The sequence below is a fragment of the Pseudophryne corroboree genome, chromosome 8, assembly GCF_028390025.1.
Source record: "Pseudophryne corroboree isolate aPseCor3 chromosome 8, aPseCor3.hap2, whole genome shotgun sequence".
Classification (NCBI taxonomy): domain Eukaryota; kingdom Metazoa; phylum Chordata; class Amphibia; order Anura; family Myobatrachidae; genus Pseudophryne; species Pseudophryne corroboree.
Window position 1 is genome coordinate 490,654,545 of NC_086451.1, and position 18,903 is coordinate 490,673,447.

The following is an 18,903-nucleotide window of genomic DNA, read 5'->3' on the forward strand; positions in this document are numbered from 1 at the left end:
AACCCAGGCACAGGTATACGGCAGATGTGCTCCGCAGTGTGTATACTACATAGTATATTCCTCTGTAACCCAGGCACAGGTACACGCCAGATGTGCTCCGCAGTGTGTATACTACATAGTATATTCCTCTGTAACCCAGGCACAGGTACACGCCAGATGTGCTCCGCAGTGTGTATACTACATAGAATATTCCTCTGTAACCTAGGCACAGGTATACACCAGATGTGCTCCGCAGTGTGTATACTACATAGAATATTCCTCTGTAACCCAGGCACAGGTACACGCCAGATGTGCTCCGCAGTGTGTATACTACATAGTATATTCCTCTGTAACCCAGGCACAGGTAAACACCAGATGTGCTCCGCAGTGTGTATACTACATAGTATATTCCTCTGTAACCCAGGCACAGGTAAACACCAGATGTGCTTCGCAGTGTGTATACTACATAGTATATTCCTCTGTAACCCAGGCACAGCTTGGCAGTCAGGGCATTGTGCGCAGTAGAAAGTGGTAACTGGGCGGGGGGCATGCAGACGCACGGAACTGCTCCATCTAGTAGAGTGGTGATGACAGCTTCGGCTGTAGATAGGTGGCACAGCATTCCGCATACAGACGCGTTGGTGTTCTGCAGATATGGGGGGATTCAGGCATTAGCGTGTGCTGCCATCTAGTGTTGGCGTGTGGTGTGGTATCAGGCTTAGTACTCCCTCCGGTCTCCTGTGACAGCGCTCAGTACTACCCCCTGTAGAGATGCTACTTACACATCGTATTGTCACACCGCCACTATGCGCGTGGTCGCAGGCTGCACCAAAACAAGTTCTTTAATGGATTTAATGAATTTTGACAATTTCTACACAAAATTGAGCCTTTTCTTTTTATAGCCTCAAGAAATATCTACATCTGCGTTACAATGTACAGTTTTGGATTTTTATTTGACCAGAAAAGCAGCTGAAGAGAAGTAAGATCAGCCAGACTGTTATAAGAGCCCTCGAGGGACCCTAAGGGCCGGATACGTGCAGGGGTAGTGGGGTTTGGCACTAGTTCTAGGTATAGACTGTATTTGGCACACATCTGTGAGTACGTGGGATCCCCATACCATCTGTGAGCAGTCCATGTGTCCCCCTGCGTGATGATGTCACACCAGTATTCCCGCCGCTATCCATATGACGCCTGGTGCGTATCACCCCTCCCTGTGTCACCCTGCGTGATGATGTCACACCGGTATTCCCGCCACTATCTATATGACGCCTGGTGCGTATCACCCCTCCATGTGTCCCCCTGCGTGATGATGTCACACCGGTATTCCCGCCGCTATCTATATGGCGCCTGGTGCGTATCACCCCTCCCTGTGTCACCCTGCAGGTAATGTCTCCTCTCAGAGTGATGATGTCACACCGGTATTCCCGCCGCTATCTATATGACGCCTGGTGCGTATCACCCCTCCCTCTGTCACCCTGCGTGATGATGTCACACCGGTATTCCCGCCGCTATCTATATGACGCCTGGTGCGTATCACCCCTCCATGTGTCACCCTGCGTGATTATGTCACACCGGTATTCCCGCCGCTATCTATATGACGCCTGGTGCGTATCACCCCTCCCTGTGTCACCCTGCGTGATGATGTCACACCGGTATTCCCGCCGCTATCTATATGACGCCTGGTGCGTATCACCCCTCCCTGTGTCACCCTGCAGTTAATGTCTCCTCTCAGAGTGATGATGTCACACAGGTATTCCCGCCGCTATCTATATGGCGCCTGGTGCGTATCACCCCTCCCTGTGTCACCCTGCAGGTAATGACTCCTCTCATAGTGATGATGTCACACCGGTATTCCCGTCGCTATCTATATGACGCCTGGTGCGTATCACCCCTCCATGTGTCCACCTGCGTGATGATGTCACACCGGTATTCCCGCCGCTATCTATATGACGCCTGGTGCGTATCACCCCTCCCTGTGTCACCCTGCATGTAATGTCTCCTCTCAGAGTGATGATGTCACACCGGTATTCCCGCCGCTATCTATATGGCGCCTGGTGCGTATCACCCCTCCCTCTGTCACCCTGCGTGATGATGTCACACCGGTATTCCCGCCGCTATCTATATGACGCCTGGTGCGTATCACCCCTCCCTCTGTCACCCTGCGTGATGATGTCACACCGGTATTCCCGCCACTATCTATATGGCGCCTGGTGCATATCACCCCTCCCTGTGTCACCCTGCAGGTAATGTCTCCTCTCAGAGTGATGGTTTTACATCGGTATTCCCGCCGCTATCTATATGGCGCCTGGTGCGTATCACCCCTCCCTGTGTCACCCTGCAGGTAATGTCTCCTCTCAGAGTGATGATGTCACACCGGTATTCCCGCCGCTATCTATATGACGCCTGATGCGTATCACCCCTCCCTGTGTCACCCTGCGTGATGATGTCACACCGGTATTCCCGCCGCTATCTATATGACGCCTGGTGCGTATCACCCCTCCCTGTGTCACCCTGCGTGATGATGTCACACCGGTATTCCCGCCACTATCTATATGGCGCCTGGTGCGTATCACCCCTCCCTGTGTCACCCTGCAGGTAATGTCTCCTCTCAGAGTGATGATGTCACACCGGTATTCCCGCCGCTATCTATATGACGCCTGATGCGTATCACCCCTCCCTGTGTCACCCTGCGTGATGATGTCACACCGGTATTCCCGCCGCTATCTATATGACGCCTGGTGCGTATCACCCCTCCCTGTGTCACCCTGCGTGATGATGTCACACCGGTATTCCCGCCGCTATCTATATGACGCCTGGTGCGTATCACCCCTCCCTCTGTCACCCTGCGTGATGATGTCACACCGGTATTCCCGCCGCTATCTATAGGATGCCTGGTGCGTATCACCCCTCCCTGTGTCACCCTGCGTGATGATGTCACACCGGTATTCCCGCCACTATCTATATGGCGCCTGGTGCGTATCACCCCTCCCTGTATCACCCTGCAGGTAATGTCTCCTCTCAGAGTGATGATGTCACACCGGTATTCCCGCCGCTATCTATATGGCGCCTGGTGCGTATTACCCCTCCCTGTGTCACCCTGCAGATAATGTCTCCTCTCAGAGTGATGATGTCACACCGGTATTCCTGCCGCTATCGATATGACGCCTGCTGCGTATCACCCCTCCCTGTGTCCCCCTGCGTGATGATGTCACACCGGTATTCCCGCCACTATCTATATGGCGCCTGGTGCGTATCACCCCTCCCTGTATCACCCTGCAGGGAACGTCTCCTCTCAGAGTGATGATGTCACACCGGTATTCCCGCCGCTATCTATATGACGCCTGGTGCGTATCACCCCTCTCTGTGTCACCCTGCAGGGAACGTCTCCTCTCAGAGTGATGATGTCACACCGGTATTCCCGCCACTATCTATATGACGCCTGGTGCGTATCACCCCTCCCTGTATCACCCTGCAGGGAACGTCTCCTCTCAGAGTGATGATGTTACACCGGTATTCCCGCCGCTATCTATATGACGCCTGGTGCGTATCACCCCTCCCTCTGTCACCCTGCGTGATGATGTCACACCGCTATTCCCGCCGCTATCTATATGACGCCTGGTGCGTATCACTCCTCCCTGTGTCACCCTGCAGGTAATGTCTCCTCTCAGAGTGATGATGTCACACCGGTATTCCCGCCACTATCTATATGGCGCCTGGTGCGTATCACCCCTCCCTGTGTCATCCTGCAGGTAATGTCTCCTCTCAGAGTGATGATGTCACACCGGTATTCCCGCCGCTATCTATATGACGCCTGGTGCGTATCACCCCTCCCTCTGTCACCCTGCGTGATGATGTCACACCGCTATTCCCGCCGCTATCTATATGACGCCTGGTGCGTATCACCCCTCCCTGTGTCACCAGAGCCGGCCACAGGCATAGGCAAACTAGGCACTTGCCTAGGGCATTTGATATGCCTAGGGACATCAGCAGCTTCTGCTGATTAAAATGATATGCAGCATGCCTATATTCTGTGTGTAGCATTTCATATGCAGATACAGCCACAGTCTCACACAGTATATATGCATGCTGCATATCATTTTAATCAGCAGAAGCTGCTTGTGCATCCTAGCCACATATCAATGCAAATAATTTTCATTAAAAAAAGGTGTGCCCAACATTAGCATTGAGGCAAGATTTATGAGGACACATCTGTATCCAAGCAGAGGCAGAGGTCACAGTGCTAGTGGCAGTGTGAGTGCTGTGTGCATGTGAGTGGGTTGGTTGTGCAGTAGTGTTCAGAATATGTGTAAGGTGCATTATGTGTGTCATGTAAAAATGCATTAATAATGTGCAGCATATGTGTAAGGGGCACTATGTGTGTCATTATGTGTATAAGGGCATTAATAATGTGCGGCATATGTGTAACAGGGTACTACTGTATGTGTGTCATTATGTGTATAGGGGCACTAATAATGTGCAGCAAATGTGTAGGGGCACTATGTGTGTCATTATGTGTATAAGGGTATTAATAATGTGCGGCATATGTGTCACCCTGCAGGTAATGTCTCCTCTCAGAGTGATGATGTCACACCGGTATTCCCGCCACTATCTATATGGCGCCTGGTGCGTATCACCCCTCCCTGTGTCATCCTGCAGGTAATGTCTCCTCTCAGAGTGATGATGTCACACCGGTATTCCCGCCGCTATCTATATGACGCCTGGTGCGTATCACCCCTCCCTCTGTCACCCTGCGTGATGATGTCACACCGCTATTCCCGCCGCTATCTATATGACGCCTGGTGCGTATCACTCCTCCCTGTGTCACCCTGCAGGTAATGTCTCCTCTCAGAGTGATGATGTCACACCGGTATTCCCGCCACTATCTATATGGCGCCTGGTGCGTATCACCCCTCCCTGTGTCATCCTGCAGGTAATGTCTCCTCTCAGAGTGATGATGTCACACCGGTATTCCCGCCGCTATCTATATGACGCCTGGTGCGTATCACCCCTCCCTCTGTCACCCTGCGTGATGATGTCACACCGCTATTCCCGCCGCTATCTATATGACGCCTGGTGCGTATCACCCCTCCCTGTGTCACCAGAGCCGGCCACAGGCATAGGCAAACTAGGCACTTGCCTAGGGCATTTGATATGCCTAGGGACATCAGCAGCTTCTGCTGATTAAAATGATATGCAGCATGCCTATATTCTGTGTGTAGCATTTCATATGCAGATACAGCCACAGTCTCACACAGTATATAGGCATGCTGCATATCAGTTTAATCAGCAGAAGCTGCTTGTGCATCCTAGCCACATATCAATGCAAATAATTTTCATTAAAAAAAGGTGTGCCCAACATTAGCATTGAGGCAAGATTTATGAGGACACATCTGTATCCAAGCAGAGGCAGAGGTCACAGTGTTAGTGGCAGTGTGAGTGCTGTGTGCATGTGAGTGGGTTGGTTGTGCAGTAGTGTTCAGAATATGTGTAAGGTGCAGTATGTGTGTCATGTAAAAATGCATTAATAATGTGCAACATATGTGTAAGGGGCACTATGTGTGTCATTATGTGTATAAGGGCATTAATAATGTGCGGCATATGTGTAACAGGGTACTACTGTATGTGTGTCATTATGTGTATAGGGGCACTAATAATGTGCAGCAAATGTGTAGGGGGCACTATGTGTGTCATTATGTGTATAAGGGTATTAATAATGTGCGGCATATGTGTAAGGGACATTATGTGTAAAAGGGCATTAATAAAGGTTGTCATAATGTGTAAGGCGCATTATGTTTATAAGGACATTAATAATGTGTCCCATATGTGTAAGGGGCATTACTGTGTGGAATTATGTGTATAAGGTGCTCTACTATGTGGCGTTGCGTATGGAAAGGGCACTACTGTGTCGTCTAATGTGAATAAAGAGCAATAGGGTGTGGTGTAATGTGAATAAGGAGCAAGTCAGTGTGATGTAATGTGAATAAGGGGCTCTACTGTGAGGAGTAACGTTTATAAGGTAAAGTGATACTACTGTGGGATCTAATATAAATTATGGACATTATTGCATGATCAAATGTGAATAAAGTTGCAGTACTGTGTGGCGTAATTGGAATTGGGGTTATTGTGTGGCCATGCCCCTTGCCAGCAAAAAAACACCCCTTTTTGGGCTGTGCGCCAAATGTGCGAACTGTTCCTATTTAAAATGTAGGGTGTACAAACACCAAAATAAGGACTGCTATAGGTGAGGGGTGATGGTGCTGGGAAAGAGGTGCAAGGTCAGAGGCGGAACCAGTGGTGGTGCTAGGGGGCACCAGCCAAAATCTTGCCTAGGGCATCATATTGGTTAGGGCCGGCTCTGTGTGTCACCCTGCAGGTAATGACTCCTCTCAGAGTGATGATGTCACACCGGTATTCCCGCCGCTATCTATATGGCGCCTGGTGCGTATCACCCCTCCCTGTGTCACCCTGCAGGGAACGTCTCCTCTCAGAGTGATGATGTCACACCGGTATTCCCGCCGCTATCTATATGACGCCTGGTGCGTATCACCCCTCCCTCTGTCACCCTGCGTGATGATGTCACACCGGTATTCCCGTCGCTATCTATATGGCGCCTGGTGCGTATCACCCCTCCCTGTGTCACCCTGCATGATGATGTCACACCGGTATTCCCGCCGCTATCTATATGGCGCCTGGTGCGTATCACCCCTCCCTGTGTCACCCTGCAGGTAATGGCTCCTCTCAGAGTGATGATGTCACACCGGTATTCCCGTCGCTATCTATATGGTGCCTGGTGCGTATCACCCCTCCCTGTGTCACCCTGCGTGATGATGTCACACCGGTATTCCCGCCGCTATCTATATGGCGCCTGGTGTGTATCACCCCTCCCTGTGTCACCCTGCAGGTAATGGCTCCTCTCAGAGTGATGATGTCACACCGGTATTCCCGCCGCTATCTATATGGCGCCTGGTGCGTATCACCCCTCCCTGTGTCACCCTGCAGGTAATGACTCCTCTCAGAGTGATGATGTCACACCGGTATTCCCGCCGCTATCTATATGGCGCCTGGTGCGTATCACCCGTCCCTGTGTCAGGTGTTATGGAGGGGGCACATATGGACTGGTCACTTCAGTGCAAAATCTGCTCTTATTGCTATTGTTTTAGATGAACATTGGAATCTTCACATTTTTAGGGTTAATAATATAACACTTTCCATTCTGAACTTGAGCTTTGTAGCCTTCGAGGAGCGTATTCCCCAGATCCGTTTCCATTACTGTACAGTATAAGATGATCAGGTCCTGCTGCCATGAAGGTTCAAGCCCCCATTATCCCTCACACAGACCAAAACTTCCCAACCTACAGGTTCTCACGTTTCCCCATTATATTATCTTTTCCCCCACACGCACCCACCAATCTCCCCACCTCATGTCTCGTTTTTACCCCACTTTTTGCGGGTTGCTAGACCGCACACCTTGCTCGTAAGCCACTCTCTGCCCAATGAGATACTGTGCCGCTTGCGTTGCGCCGGGAGGTCCTGTGATGGTCACCTTCCTGCTTCTCGTTCCTGGAACAAATTCCCCTTTCTTTGAGATCTGGATTCGAGCTCCTGTCAGTTCTTGGTACTCAATCAGTGTCTTACCACCTTTTCCCAGTATTGCCCCAACCAGTGTTTCTGGGACAGCCATCTCCAGAGTCTCCTTGCCTGAAACACTCTCTGCAGCCAGCTTCTCCATGAGAATCCCTCCCCCTCCAATCCCCAGAGCTGGACCAGCTTCGCCAGTGTAGGATGCCAGCAGACTGACAGCTGCTGGGTGGACACTACCCACCAGAGGGTTGAAACCCATACCTGTGCTGTAACCATAACTGGCCAAAGTATTTAGGGCAGTAGAGATGGCCAAGAGGTCTCCACCTGAGATGGCTGGTGGAGCTGGTGGTGCAGCTGGAAAGGGGGAAATGGCTGGTTCCGCGGTCCCTCCAGCATAGGGTGATCCTGTAGGGTTGGAGTTGGCAACAGGACCCTGTGAGTTGATGTAGCTGATGTTGAGATGGGAGGTCCCCTGAGGTGGGTCCTCTCGTGCTTTGTGTATAATGCTTTGCATGGCACGTTCAACCTGACCAGCTTCCCCACTCACTGTCACCACTCGTTCCTGAAGGTTTGGCCCTGCAGGTTTCTGTGAGAGTTGGACCCATGCCCCAGATTCCTCCATTATGCTCCGCACAGTGGCACCACCCTTGCCAATGATCAGACCAGCTGTTGTGTTGGGAACGATGAGTTTGGCCTGAGAAAGAATGAGGAGAGAACATGTTAGATGCTGGGTGTATAATGGGTCAGGAATTAGCAGATATGGCTGCATGGCATGTGATGTTAGATGTCATGTATGGGATGGTTCATCAGTAATGACACAGACCTGTTTGGCACGCTCCGCACTCATGTTGTTTTGGGTGGGAATAAGGACTCCCAGGTCGCTTTTAGCTGTTCCTTGTGGCACTTCCCGCACTTTCTCTGCAATGAAATTGTGTACAGAAAGCAGAGCCTCTGCTGTTCCTTGCACCAAACAGACCCGTTCTGTTGTCCCTGCAAAGACAGATACAGGGGGTTTCTCTTCTACCTTCGTAGTAATAAAGCCACATTTCTAGGTGTTTGGGGCTGCAGAGATTATAACATTACAATTCCCAAAATTATATTACAGCAGGTAAGTGAGTCAGTGTGTACCTCCACTGCAGTGTAGGGAACAGCACCCTAATACCAACCTGCACTGCCCACACCCCTACTACAGCACTCTAATCCCATCCTGCACTGCCCACACCCCTACTACACCACCCTAATCCCATCCTGCTCTGCCCACTCCCCTACTACAGCACTCTAATCCCATCCTGCTCTGCCCACACCTCTACTACACCACCCTAATCCCAACCTGCTCTGCCCACACCTCTACTACACCACCCTAATCCCAACCTGCTCTGCCCACACCCCTACTACACCACCCTAATCCCAACCTGCACTGCCCACACCCCTACTACACCACCCTAATCCCAACCTGCTCTGCCCACACCCCTACTACACCACCCTAATCCCAACCTGCTCTGCCCACACCCCTACTACAGTACCCTAATCCCATCCTGCTCTGCCCACTCCCCTACTACAGCACTCTAATCCCATCCTGCACTGCCTACACCCCTACTACACCACCCTAATCCCAACCTGCTCTGCCCACACCCCTACTACAGCACCCTAATCCCATCCTGCTCTGCCCACTCCCCTACTACAGCACCCTAATACCAACCATCCTGCTCTGCCCACACCCCTACTACAGCACTCTAATCCCATCCTGCACTGCCCACACCCCTACTACACCACCCTAATCCCAACCTGCTCTGCCCACACCCCTACTACAGTACCCTAATCCCATCCTGCTCTGCCCACTCCCCTACTACAGCACCCTAATACCAACCATCCTGCTCTGCCCACACCCCTACTACAGCACCCTAATCCCAATTTGCTCTGCCCACACCCCTACTACAGCACCCTAATACCATCCTGCTCTGCCCACAGCCCTACTACACCACCCTAATCCCAACCTGCACTGCCCACACCCATACTACAGCACCCTAATCCCAACCTGCTCTGCCCACACCCCTACTACAGCACCCTAATCCCAACCTGCTCTGCCCACACCCCTACTACACCACCCTAATCCCATCCTGCTCTGCCCACACCCCTACTACAGCACCCTAATCCCATCCTGCACTGCCCACACCCCTACTACAGCACCCTAATCCCATTCTGCTCTGCCCACACCACTACTACAGCACCCTAAACCCGTCCTGCTCTGCCCACACCCCTACTACAGCACCCTAATACCACCCTGCTCTGCCCACACCCCTACTACAGCATCCTAATCCCATCCTGCTCTGCCCACACCCCTACAACAGCACCCTAATCCCAACCTGCTCTGCCACACCCCTACTACAGCACCCTAATCCCATCCTGCTCTGCCCACACCCCTACTACAGCACCCTAATCCCATCCTGCTCTGCCCACACCCCTACTACAGCACTCTAATCCCATCCTGCACTGCCCACACCCCTACTACACCACCCTAATCCCAACCTGCTCTGCCCACACCCCTACTACAGCACTCTAATCCCATCCTGCACTGCCCACACCCCTACTACACCACCCTAATCCCAACCTGCTCTGCCCACACCCCTACTACAGTACCCTAATCCCATCCTGCTCTGCCCACTCCCCTACTACAGCACCCTAATACCAACCATCCTGCTCTGCCCACACCCCTACTACAGCACCCTAATCCCAATTTGCTCTGCCCACACCCCTACTACAGCACCCTAATACCATCCTGCTCTGCCCACAGCCCTACTACACCACCCTAATCCCAACCTGCACTGCCCACACCCATATTACAGCACCCTAATCCCAACCTGCTCTGCCCACACCCCTACTACAGCACCCTAATCCCAACCTGCTCTGCCCACACCCCTACTACACCACCCTAATCCCATCCTGCTCTGCCCACACCCCTACTACAGCACCCTAATCCCATCCTGCACTGCCCACACCCCTACTACAGCACCCTAATCCCATTCTGCTCTGCCCACACCACTACTACAGCACCCTAAACCCGTCCTGCTCTGCCCACACCCCTACTACAGCACCCTAATACCACCCTGCTCTGCCCACACCACTACTACAGCATCCTAATCCCATCCTGCTCTGCCCACACCCCTACAACAGCACCCTAATCCCAACCTGCTCTGCCACACCCCTACTACAGCACCCTAATCCCATCCTGCTCTGCCCACACCCCTACTACAGCACCCTAATCCCATCCTGCTCTGCCCACACCTCTACTACACCACCCTAATCCCAACCTGCTCTGCCCACACCCCTACTACAGTACCCTAATCCCATCCTGCTCTGCCCACTCCCCTACTACAGCACTCTAATCCCATCCTGCTCTGCCCACACCTCTACTACACCACCCTAATCCCAACCTGCTCTGCCCACACCTCTACTACACCACCCTAATCCCAACCTGCTCTGCCCACACCCCTACTACACCACCCTAATCCCAACCTGCACTGCCCACACCCCTACTACACCACCCTAATCCCAACCTGCTCTGCCCACAACCCTACTACACCACCCTAATCCCAACCTGCTCTGCCCACACCCCTACTACAGTACCCTAATCCCATCCTGCTCTGCCCACTCCCCTACTACAGCACTCTAATCCCATCCTGCACTGCCTACACCCCTACTACACCACCCTAATCCCAACCTGCTCTGCCCACACCCCTACTACAGCACCCTAAACCCATCCTGCTCTGCCCACTCCCCTACTACAGCACCCTAATACCAACCATCCTGCTCTGACCACACCCCTACTACAGCACTCTAATCCCATCCTGCACTGCCCACACCCCTACTACACCACCCTAATCCCAACCTGCTCTGCCCACACCCCTGCTACAGTACCCTAATCCCATCCTGCTCTGACCACTCCCCTACTACAGCACCCTAATACCAACCATCCTGCTCTGCCCACACCCCTACTACAGCACCCTAATCCCAATTTGCTCTGCCCACACCCCTACTACAGCACCCTAATACCATCCTGCTCTGCCCACAGCCCTACTACACCACCCTAATCCCAACCTGCACTGCCCACACCCATACTACAGCACCCTAATCCCAACCTGCTCTGCCCACACCCCTACTACAGCACCCTAATCCCAACCTGCTCTGCCCACACCCCTACTACACCACCCTAATCCCATCCTGCTCTGCCCACACCCCTACTACAGCACCCTAATCCCATCCTGCACTGCCCACACCCCTACTACAGCACCCTAATCCCATTCTGCTCTGCCCACACCACTACTACAGCACCCTAAACCCGTCCTGCTCTGCCCACACCCCTACTACAGCACCCTAATACCACCCTGCTCTGCCCACACCCCTACTACAGCATCCTAATCCCATCCTGCTCTGCCCACACCCCTACAACAGCACCCTAATCCCAACCTGCTCTGCCACACCCCAACTACAGCACCCTAATCCCATCCTGCTCTGCCCACACCCCTACTACAGCACCCTAATCCCATCCTGCTCTGCCCACACCCCTACTACAGCACTCTAATCCCATCCTGCACTGCCCACACCCCTACTACACCACCCTAATCCCAACCTGCTCTGCCCACACCCCTACTACAGCACTCTAATCCCATCCTGCACTGCCCACACCCCTACTACACCACCCTAATCCCAACCTGCTCTGCCCACACCCCTACTACAGTACCCTAATCCCATCCTGCTCTGCCCACTCCCCTACTACAGCACCCTAATACCAACCATCCTGCTCTGCCCACACCCCTACTACAGCACCCTAATCCCAATTTGCTCTGCCCACACCCCTACTACAGCACCCTAATACCATCCTGCTCTGCCCACAGCCCTACTACACCACCCTAATCCCAACCTGCACTGCCCACACCCATACTACAGCACCCTAATCCCAACCTGCTCTGCCCACACCCCTACTACAGCACCCTAATCCCAACCTGCTCTGCCCACACCCCTACTACACCACCCTAATCCCATCCTGCTCTGCCCACACCCCTACTACAGCACCCTAATCCCATCCTGCACTGCCCACACCCCTACTACAGCACCCTAATCCCATTCTGCTCTGCCCACACCACTACTACAGCACCCTAAACCCGTCCTGCTCTGCCCACACCCCTACTACAGCACCCTAATACCACCCTGCTCTGCCCACACCCCTACTACAGCATCCTAATCCCATCCTGCTCTGCCCACACCCCTACAACAGCACCCTAATCCCAACCTGCTCTGCCACACCCCTACTACAGCACCCTAATCCCATCCTGCTCTGCCTACACCCCTACTACAGCACCCTAATCCCATCCTGCTGTGTCCAGACCCCTACTACAACACCCTAATCCCATTCTGCACTTCCCCACCCCTACTACAGCACCCTAATCCCATCCTGCTCTGCCCACACCCCTACTTCAGCACCCTAATACCATCCTGCACTGCCCACACCCCTACTACAGCACCCTAATCCCATCCTGCTCTGCCCACACCCCTACTACAGCACCCTAATCCCATCCTGCTCTGCCCCACCCCTACAACAGCACCCTAATCCCATCCTGCTCTGCTCCACCCCTACTACAGCACCCTAATCCCAACCTGCACTGCCCACACCCCTTCTACAGCACCCTAATCCCATCCTACTCTGTCCACACCCCTATTACAGCACCCTAATCCCAACCTGCTCTGCCGCCCCCTGCTACAGCACCCTAATCCCAACCTGCTCTGCCCACACCCCTACTACAGAACCCTAATCCCAACCTGCTCTGCCCACACCCCTACTACAGCACCCTAATCCCATCCTGCTCTGCCCACACCCCTACTACAGCACTCTAATCCCATCCTGCACTGCCCACACCCCTACTACACCACCCTAATCCCAACCTGCTCTGCCCACACCCCTACTACAGCACTCTAATCCCATCCTGCACTGCCCACACCCCTACTACACCACCCTAATCCCAACCTGCTCTGCCCACACCCCTACTACAGTACCCTAATCCCATCCTGCTCTGCCCACTCCCCTACTACAGCACCCTAATACCAACCATCCTGCTCTGCCCACACCCCTACTACAGCACCCTAATCCCAATTTGCTCTGCCCACACCCCTACTACAGCACCCTAATACCATCCTGCTCTGCCCACAGCCCTACTACACCACCCTAATCCCAACCTGCACTGCCCACACCCATACTACAGCACCCTAATCCCAACCTGCTCTGCCCACACCCCTACTACAGCACCCTAATCCCAACCTGCTCTGCCCACACCCCTACTACACCACCCTAATCCCATCCTGCTCTGCCCACACCCCTACTACAGCACCCTAATCCCATCCTGCACTGCCCACACCCCTACTACAGCACCCTAATCCCATTCTGCTCTGCCCACACCACTACTACAGCACCCTAAACCCGTCCTGCTCTGCCCACACCCCTACTACAGCACCCTAATACCACCCTGCTCTGCCCACACCCCTACTACAGCATCCTAATCCCATCCTGCTCTGCCCACACCCCTACAACAGCACCCTAATCCCAACCTGCTCTGCCACACCCCTACTACAGCACCCTAATCCCATCCTGCTCTGCCCACACCCCTACTACAGCACCCTAATCCCATCCTGCTCTGCCCACACCTATACTACACCACCCTAATCCCAACCTGCTCTGCCCACACCCCTACTACAGTACCCTAATCCCATCCTGCTCTGCCCACTCCCCTACTACAGCACTCTAATCCCATCCTGCTCTGCCCACACCTCTACTACACCACCCTAATCCCAACCTGCTCTGCCCACACCTCTACTACACCACCCTAATCCCAACCTGCTCTGCCCACACCCCTACTACACCACCCTAATCCCAACCTGCACTGCCCACACCCCTACTACACCACCCTAATCCCAACCTGCTCTGCCCACAACCCTACTACACCACCCTAATCCCAACCTGCTCTGCCCACACCCCTACTACAGTACCCTAATCCCATCCTGCTCTGCCCACTCCCCTACTACAGCACTCTAATCCCATCCTGCACTGCCTACACCCCTACTACACCACCCTAATCCCAACCTGCTCTGCCCACACCCCTACTACAGCACCCTAATCCCATCCTGCTCTGCCCACTCCCCTACTACAGCACCCTAATACAACCATCCTGCTCTGACCACACCCCTACTACAGCACTCTAATCCCATCCTGCACTGCCCACACCCCTACTACACCACCCTAATCCCAACCTGCTCTGCCCACACCCCTGCTACAGTACCCTAATCCCATCCTGCTCTGCCCACTCCCCTACTACAGCACCCTAATACCAACCATCCTGCTCTGCCCACACCCCTACTACAGCACCCTAATCCCAATTTGCTCTGCCCACACCCCTACTACAGCACCCTAATACCATCCTGCTCTGCCCACAGCCCTACTACACCACCCTAATCCCAACCTGCACTGCCCACACCCATACTACAGCACCCTAATCCCAACCTGCTCTGCCCACACCCCTACTACAGCAGCCTAATCCCAACCTGCTCTGCCCACACCCCTACTACACCACCCTAATCCCATCCTGCTCTGCCCACACCCCTACTACAGCACCCTAATCCCATCCTGCACTGCCCACACCCCTACTACAGCACCCTAATCCCATTCTGCTCTGCCCACACCACTACTACAGCACCCTAAACCCGTCCTGCTCTGCCCACACCCCTACTACAGCACCCTAATACCACCCTGCTCTGCCCACACCCCTACTACAGCATCCTAATCCCATCCTGCTCTGCCCACACCCCTACAACAGCACCCTAATCCCAACCTGCTCTGCCACACCCCAACTACAGCACCCTAATCCCATCCTGCTCTGCCCACACCCCTACTACAGCACCCTAATCCCATCCTGCTCTGCCCACACCCCTACTACAGCACTCTAATCCCATCCTGCACTGCCCACACCCCTACTACACCACCCTAATCCCAACCTGCTCTGCCCACACCCCTACTACAGCACTCTAATCCCATCCTGCACTGCCCACACCCCTACTACACCACCCTAATCCCAACCTGCTCTGCCCACACCCCTACTACAGTACCCTAATCCCATCCTGCTCTGCCCACTCCCCTACTACAGCACCCTAATACCAACCATCCTGCTCTGCCCACACCCCTACTACAGCACCCTAATCCCAATTTGCTCTGCCCACACCCCTACTACAGCACCCTAATACCATCCTGCTCTGCCCACAGCCCTACTACACCACCCTAATCCCAACCTGCACTGCCCACACCCATACTACAGCACCCTAATCCCAACCTGCTCTGCCCACACCCCTACTACAGCACCCTAATCCCAACCTGCTCTGCCCACACCCCTACTACACCACCCTAATCCCATCCTGCTCTGCCAACACCCCTACTACAGCACCCTAATCCCATCCTGCACTGCCCACACCCCTACTACAGCACCCTAATCCCATTCTGCTCTGCCCACACCACTACTACAGCACCCTAAACCCGTCCTGCTCTGCCCACACCCCTACTACAGCACCCTAATACCACCCTGCTCTGCCCACACCCCTACTACAGCATCCTAATCCCATCCTGCTCTGCCCACACCCCTACAACAGCACCCTAATCCCAACCTGCTCTGCCACACCCCTACTACAGCACCCTAATCCCATCCTGCTCTGCCTACACCCCTACTACAGCACCCTAATCCCATCCTGCTGTGTCCCTACCCCTACTACAACACCCTAATCCCATTCTGCACTTCCCCACCCCTACTACAGCACCCTAATCCCATCCTGCTCTGCCCACACCCCTACTACAGCACCCTAATACCATCCTGCACTGCCCACACCCCTACTACAGCACCCTAATCCCATCCTGCTCTGCCCACACCCCTACTACAGCACCCTAATCCCATACTGCTCTGCCCCACCCCTACAACAGCACCCTAATCCCATCCTGCTCTGCTCCACCCCTACTACAGCACCCTAATCCCAACCTGCACTGCCCACACCCCTTCTACAGCACCCTAATCCCATCCTACTCTGTCCACACCCCTATTACAGCACCCTAATCCCAACCTGCTCTGCCGCCCCCTGCTACAGCACCCTAATCCCAACCTGCTCTGCCCACACCCCTACTACAGAACCCTAATCCCAACCTGCTCTGCCCACACCCCTACTACAGCACCCTAATCCCATCCTGCTCTGCCCGCACCACCTAATTCAGCACCCTAATCCCATCCTGCTCTGCCCAGACCCCTACTAAAAGCACCCTAATCCCATCCTGCTCTGCCCACACCCCTACTACAGCATCCTAATCCCATCCTGCTCTGCCCACACCCCTACAACAGCACCCTAATCCCAACCTGCTCTGCCACACCCCTACTACAGCACCCTAATCCCATCCTGCTCTGCCTACACCCCTACTACAGCACCCTAATCCCATCCTGCTGTGTCCCTACCCCTACTACAACACCCTAATCCCATTCTGCACTTCCCCACCCCTACTACAGCACCCTAATCCCATCCTGCTCTGCCCACACCCCTACTACAGCACCCTAATACCATCCTGCACTGCCCACACCCCTACTACAGCACCCTAATCCCATCCTGCTCTGCCCACACCCCTACTACAGCACCCTAATCCCATACTGCTCTGCCCCACCCCTACAACAGCACCCTAATCCCATCCTGCTCTGCTCCACCCCTACTACAGCACCCTAATCCCAACCTGCACTGCCCACACCCCTTCTACAGCACCCTAATCCCATCCTACTCTGTCCACACCCCTATTACAGCACCCTAATCCCAACCTGCTCTGCCGCCCCCTGCTACAGCACCCTAATCCCAACCTGCTCTGCCCACACCCCTACTACAGAACCCTAATCCCAACCTGCTCTGCCCACACCCCTACTACAGCACCCTAATCCCATCCTGCTCTGCCCGCACCACCTAATTCAGCACCCTAATCCCATCCTGCTCTGCCCAGACCCCTACTAAAAGCACCCTAATCCCATCCTGCTCTGCCCACACCCCTACTACAGCACCCTAATCCCATCCTGCTCTGCCCACACCCCTACTACAGCACCCTAATCCCATCCTGCTCTGCCCACACCCATACTACAGCACCCTAATCCCATCCTGCTCTGCCCACACCCCAAAACAAAGATACAGTGGCAGGACAGAGATGAGAGATAGGGGAAACAGAGATGAGAAATGGGGAGATAGGGGATGGAGATGAGAGATAAGGAAGATGAGGGGATAGAGATGAGAGATAGGGAGCTGGTGGTCTGGGGGACAGAGATGAGAGACAGGAAAATGTGTCGAACAGAGATGAGAGACAGGAAGACAAGGGAGATGATGGAGAAAGAAATGAGAGACAGGGAGCCAATGGGGTGAGGAGAGGGACAGAGATGAGAAAAAAAGGAGGTACGGGGATATTTATGAGACACAGAGGGTAAGGTGACAGATATGAGAGACCGGAATATGAGGGGTGATAAGGACAGAAATGAAAGAGAGGGAGATGGGTGGGGGACTGAGATAAGAGTCAGGAAGACAGAGATGAGAGAAAGGGAGACAGAGTGTGAGGTTGAGATGATAGACAGGAGGACAGAGGCAGGACAGAGATGAGAGACAGGGAGACGGGTAGGGGGCTGGTGGACAGAGATGAGAAATGGAGAGATGGGGAGGTAGGGAATGGAAGAAACAAGGGAGATGAGGGGGACAGAGATGAGGGAGAGGAAGTTTGGGGGGCATGGAGACAAGAAGATGGTAGATGAGGGGGTGAGTGGGGAGTAAGAAGGGCGGAGGTAGATTACATGAGAAAATGGGGGAAAAGGGAGGTGGGGGATATAGATGAGAGACAGAAGGCTAGGGGTCATATGAGGGGTGAGAGGGACAGAAATGAGAGAGAGGGAGATGGACAGGGGACTGAGATGACAGACAGGGAGATGGTTGTATGAGGGGAACAGAGATGAGAAACAAGGAGACAGAAATGGGGGATTGAGATAAAAGACAGGTGAAAATCCCACCAGGCACGATTACTAGTGACCGGACGTATGATGAGTCCAAATCACTAGTGATATATGGCTACTACATGACACACCTGTCCTGTCCCAGCTGTAATATGCATCGTTATTATTACACGATACACCCTGGTACTGATAGTTATGGGTAATGAATGATTGTGGGGCCCCTATCATATAACACAGCTAACGTTCTATGTGACCCCTGTCACCACACAGCCGCACTCTCCCTAGCGCTCACTGTCACCGCCGG

At 53.7% G+C, this 18,903-nt stretch overlaps 1 protein-coding gene across 2 annotated transcripts in view; it reads right to left on the reverse strand.

Moving 5' to 3' along the window:
• Positions 1–817: 817 nt before the first annotated feature.
• The window catches only part of LOC134949697 (RNA-binding protein Nova-2-like), a 129,208-nt gene continuing 111,122 nt past the window's right edge, over positions 818–18,903 (reverse strand). For both annotated transcript variants that reach the window (XM_063938454.1, XM_063938453.1), the window contains exons 3-4: positions 8,384–8,550; positions 818–8,254 (exon numbers count right to left, since the gene is read on the reverse strand). In XM_063938454.1, the coding sequence (XP_063794524.1) occupies positions 7,412–8,254; positions 8,384–8,550 (1,010 nt within the window). In that variant the 3' untranslated portion in view covers positions 818–7,411. The remainder of the gene's footprint in view (positions 8,255–8,383; positions 8,551–18,903) is intronic.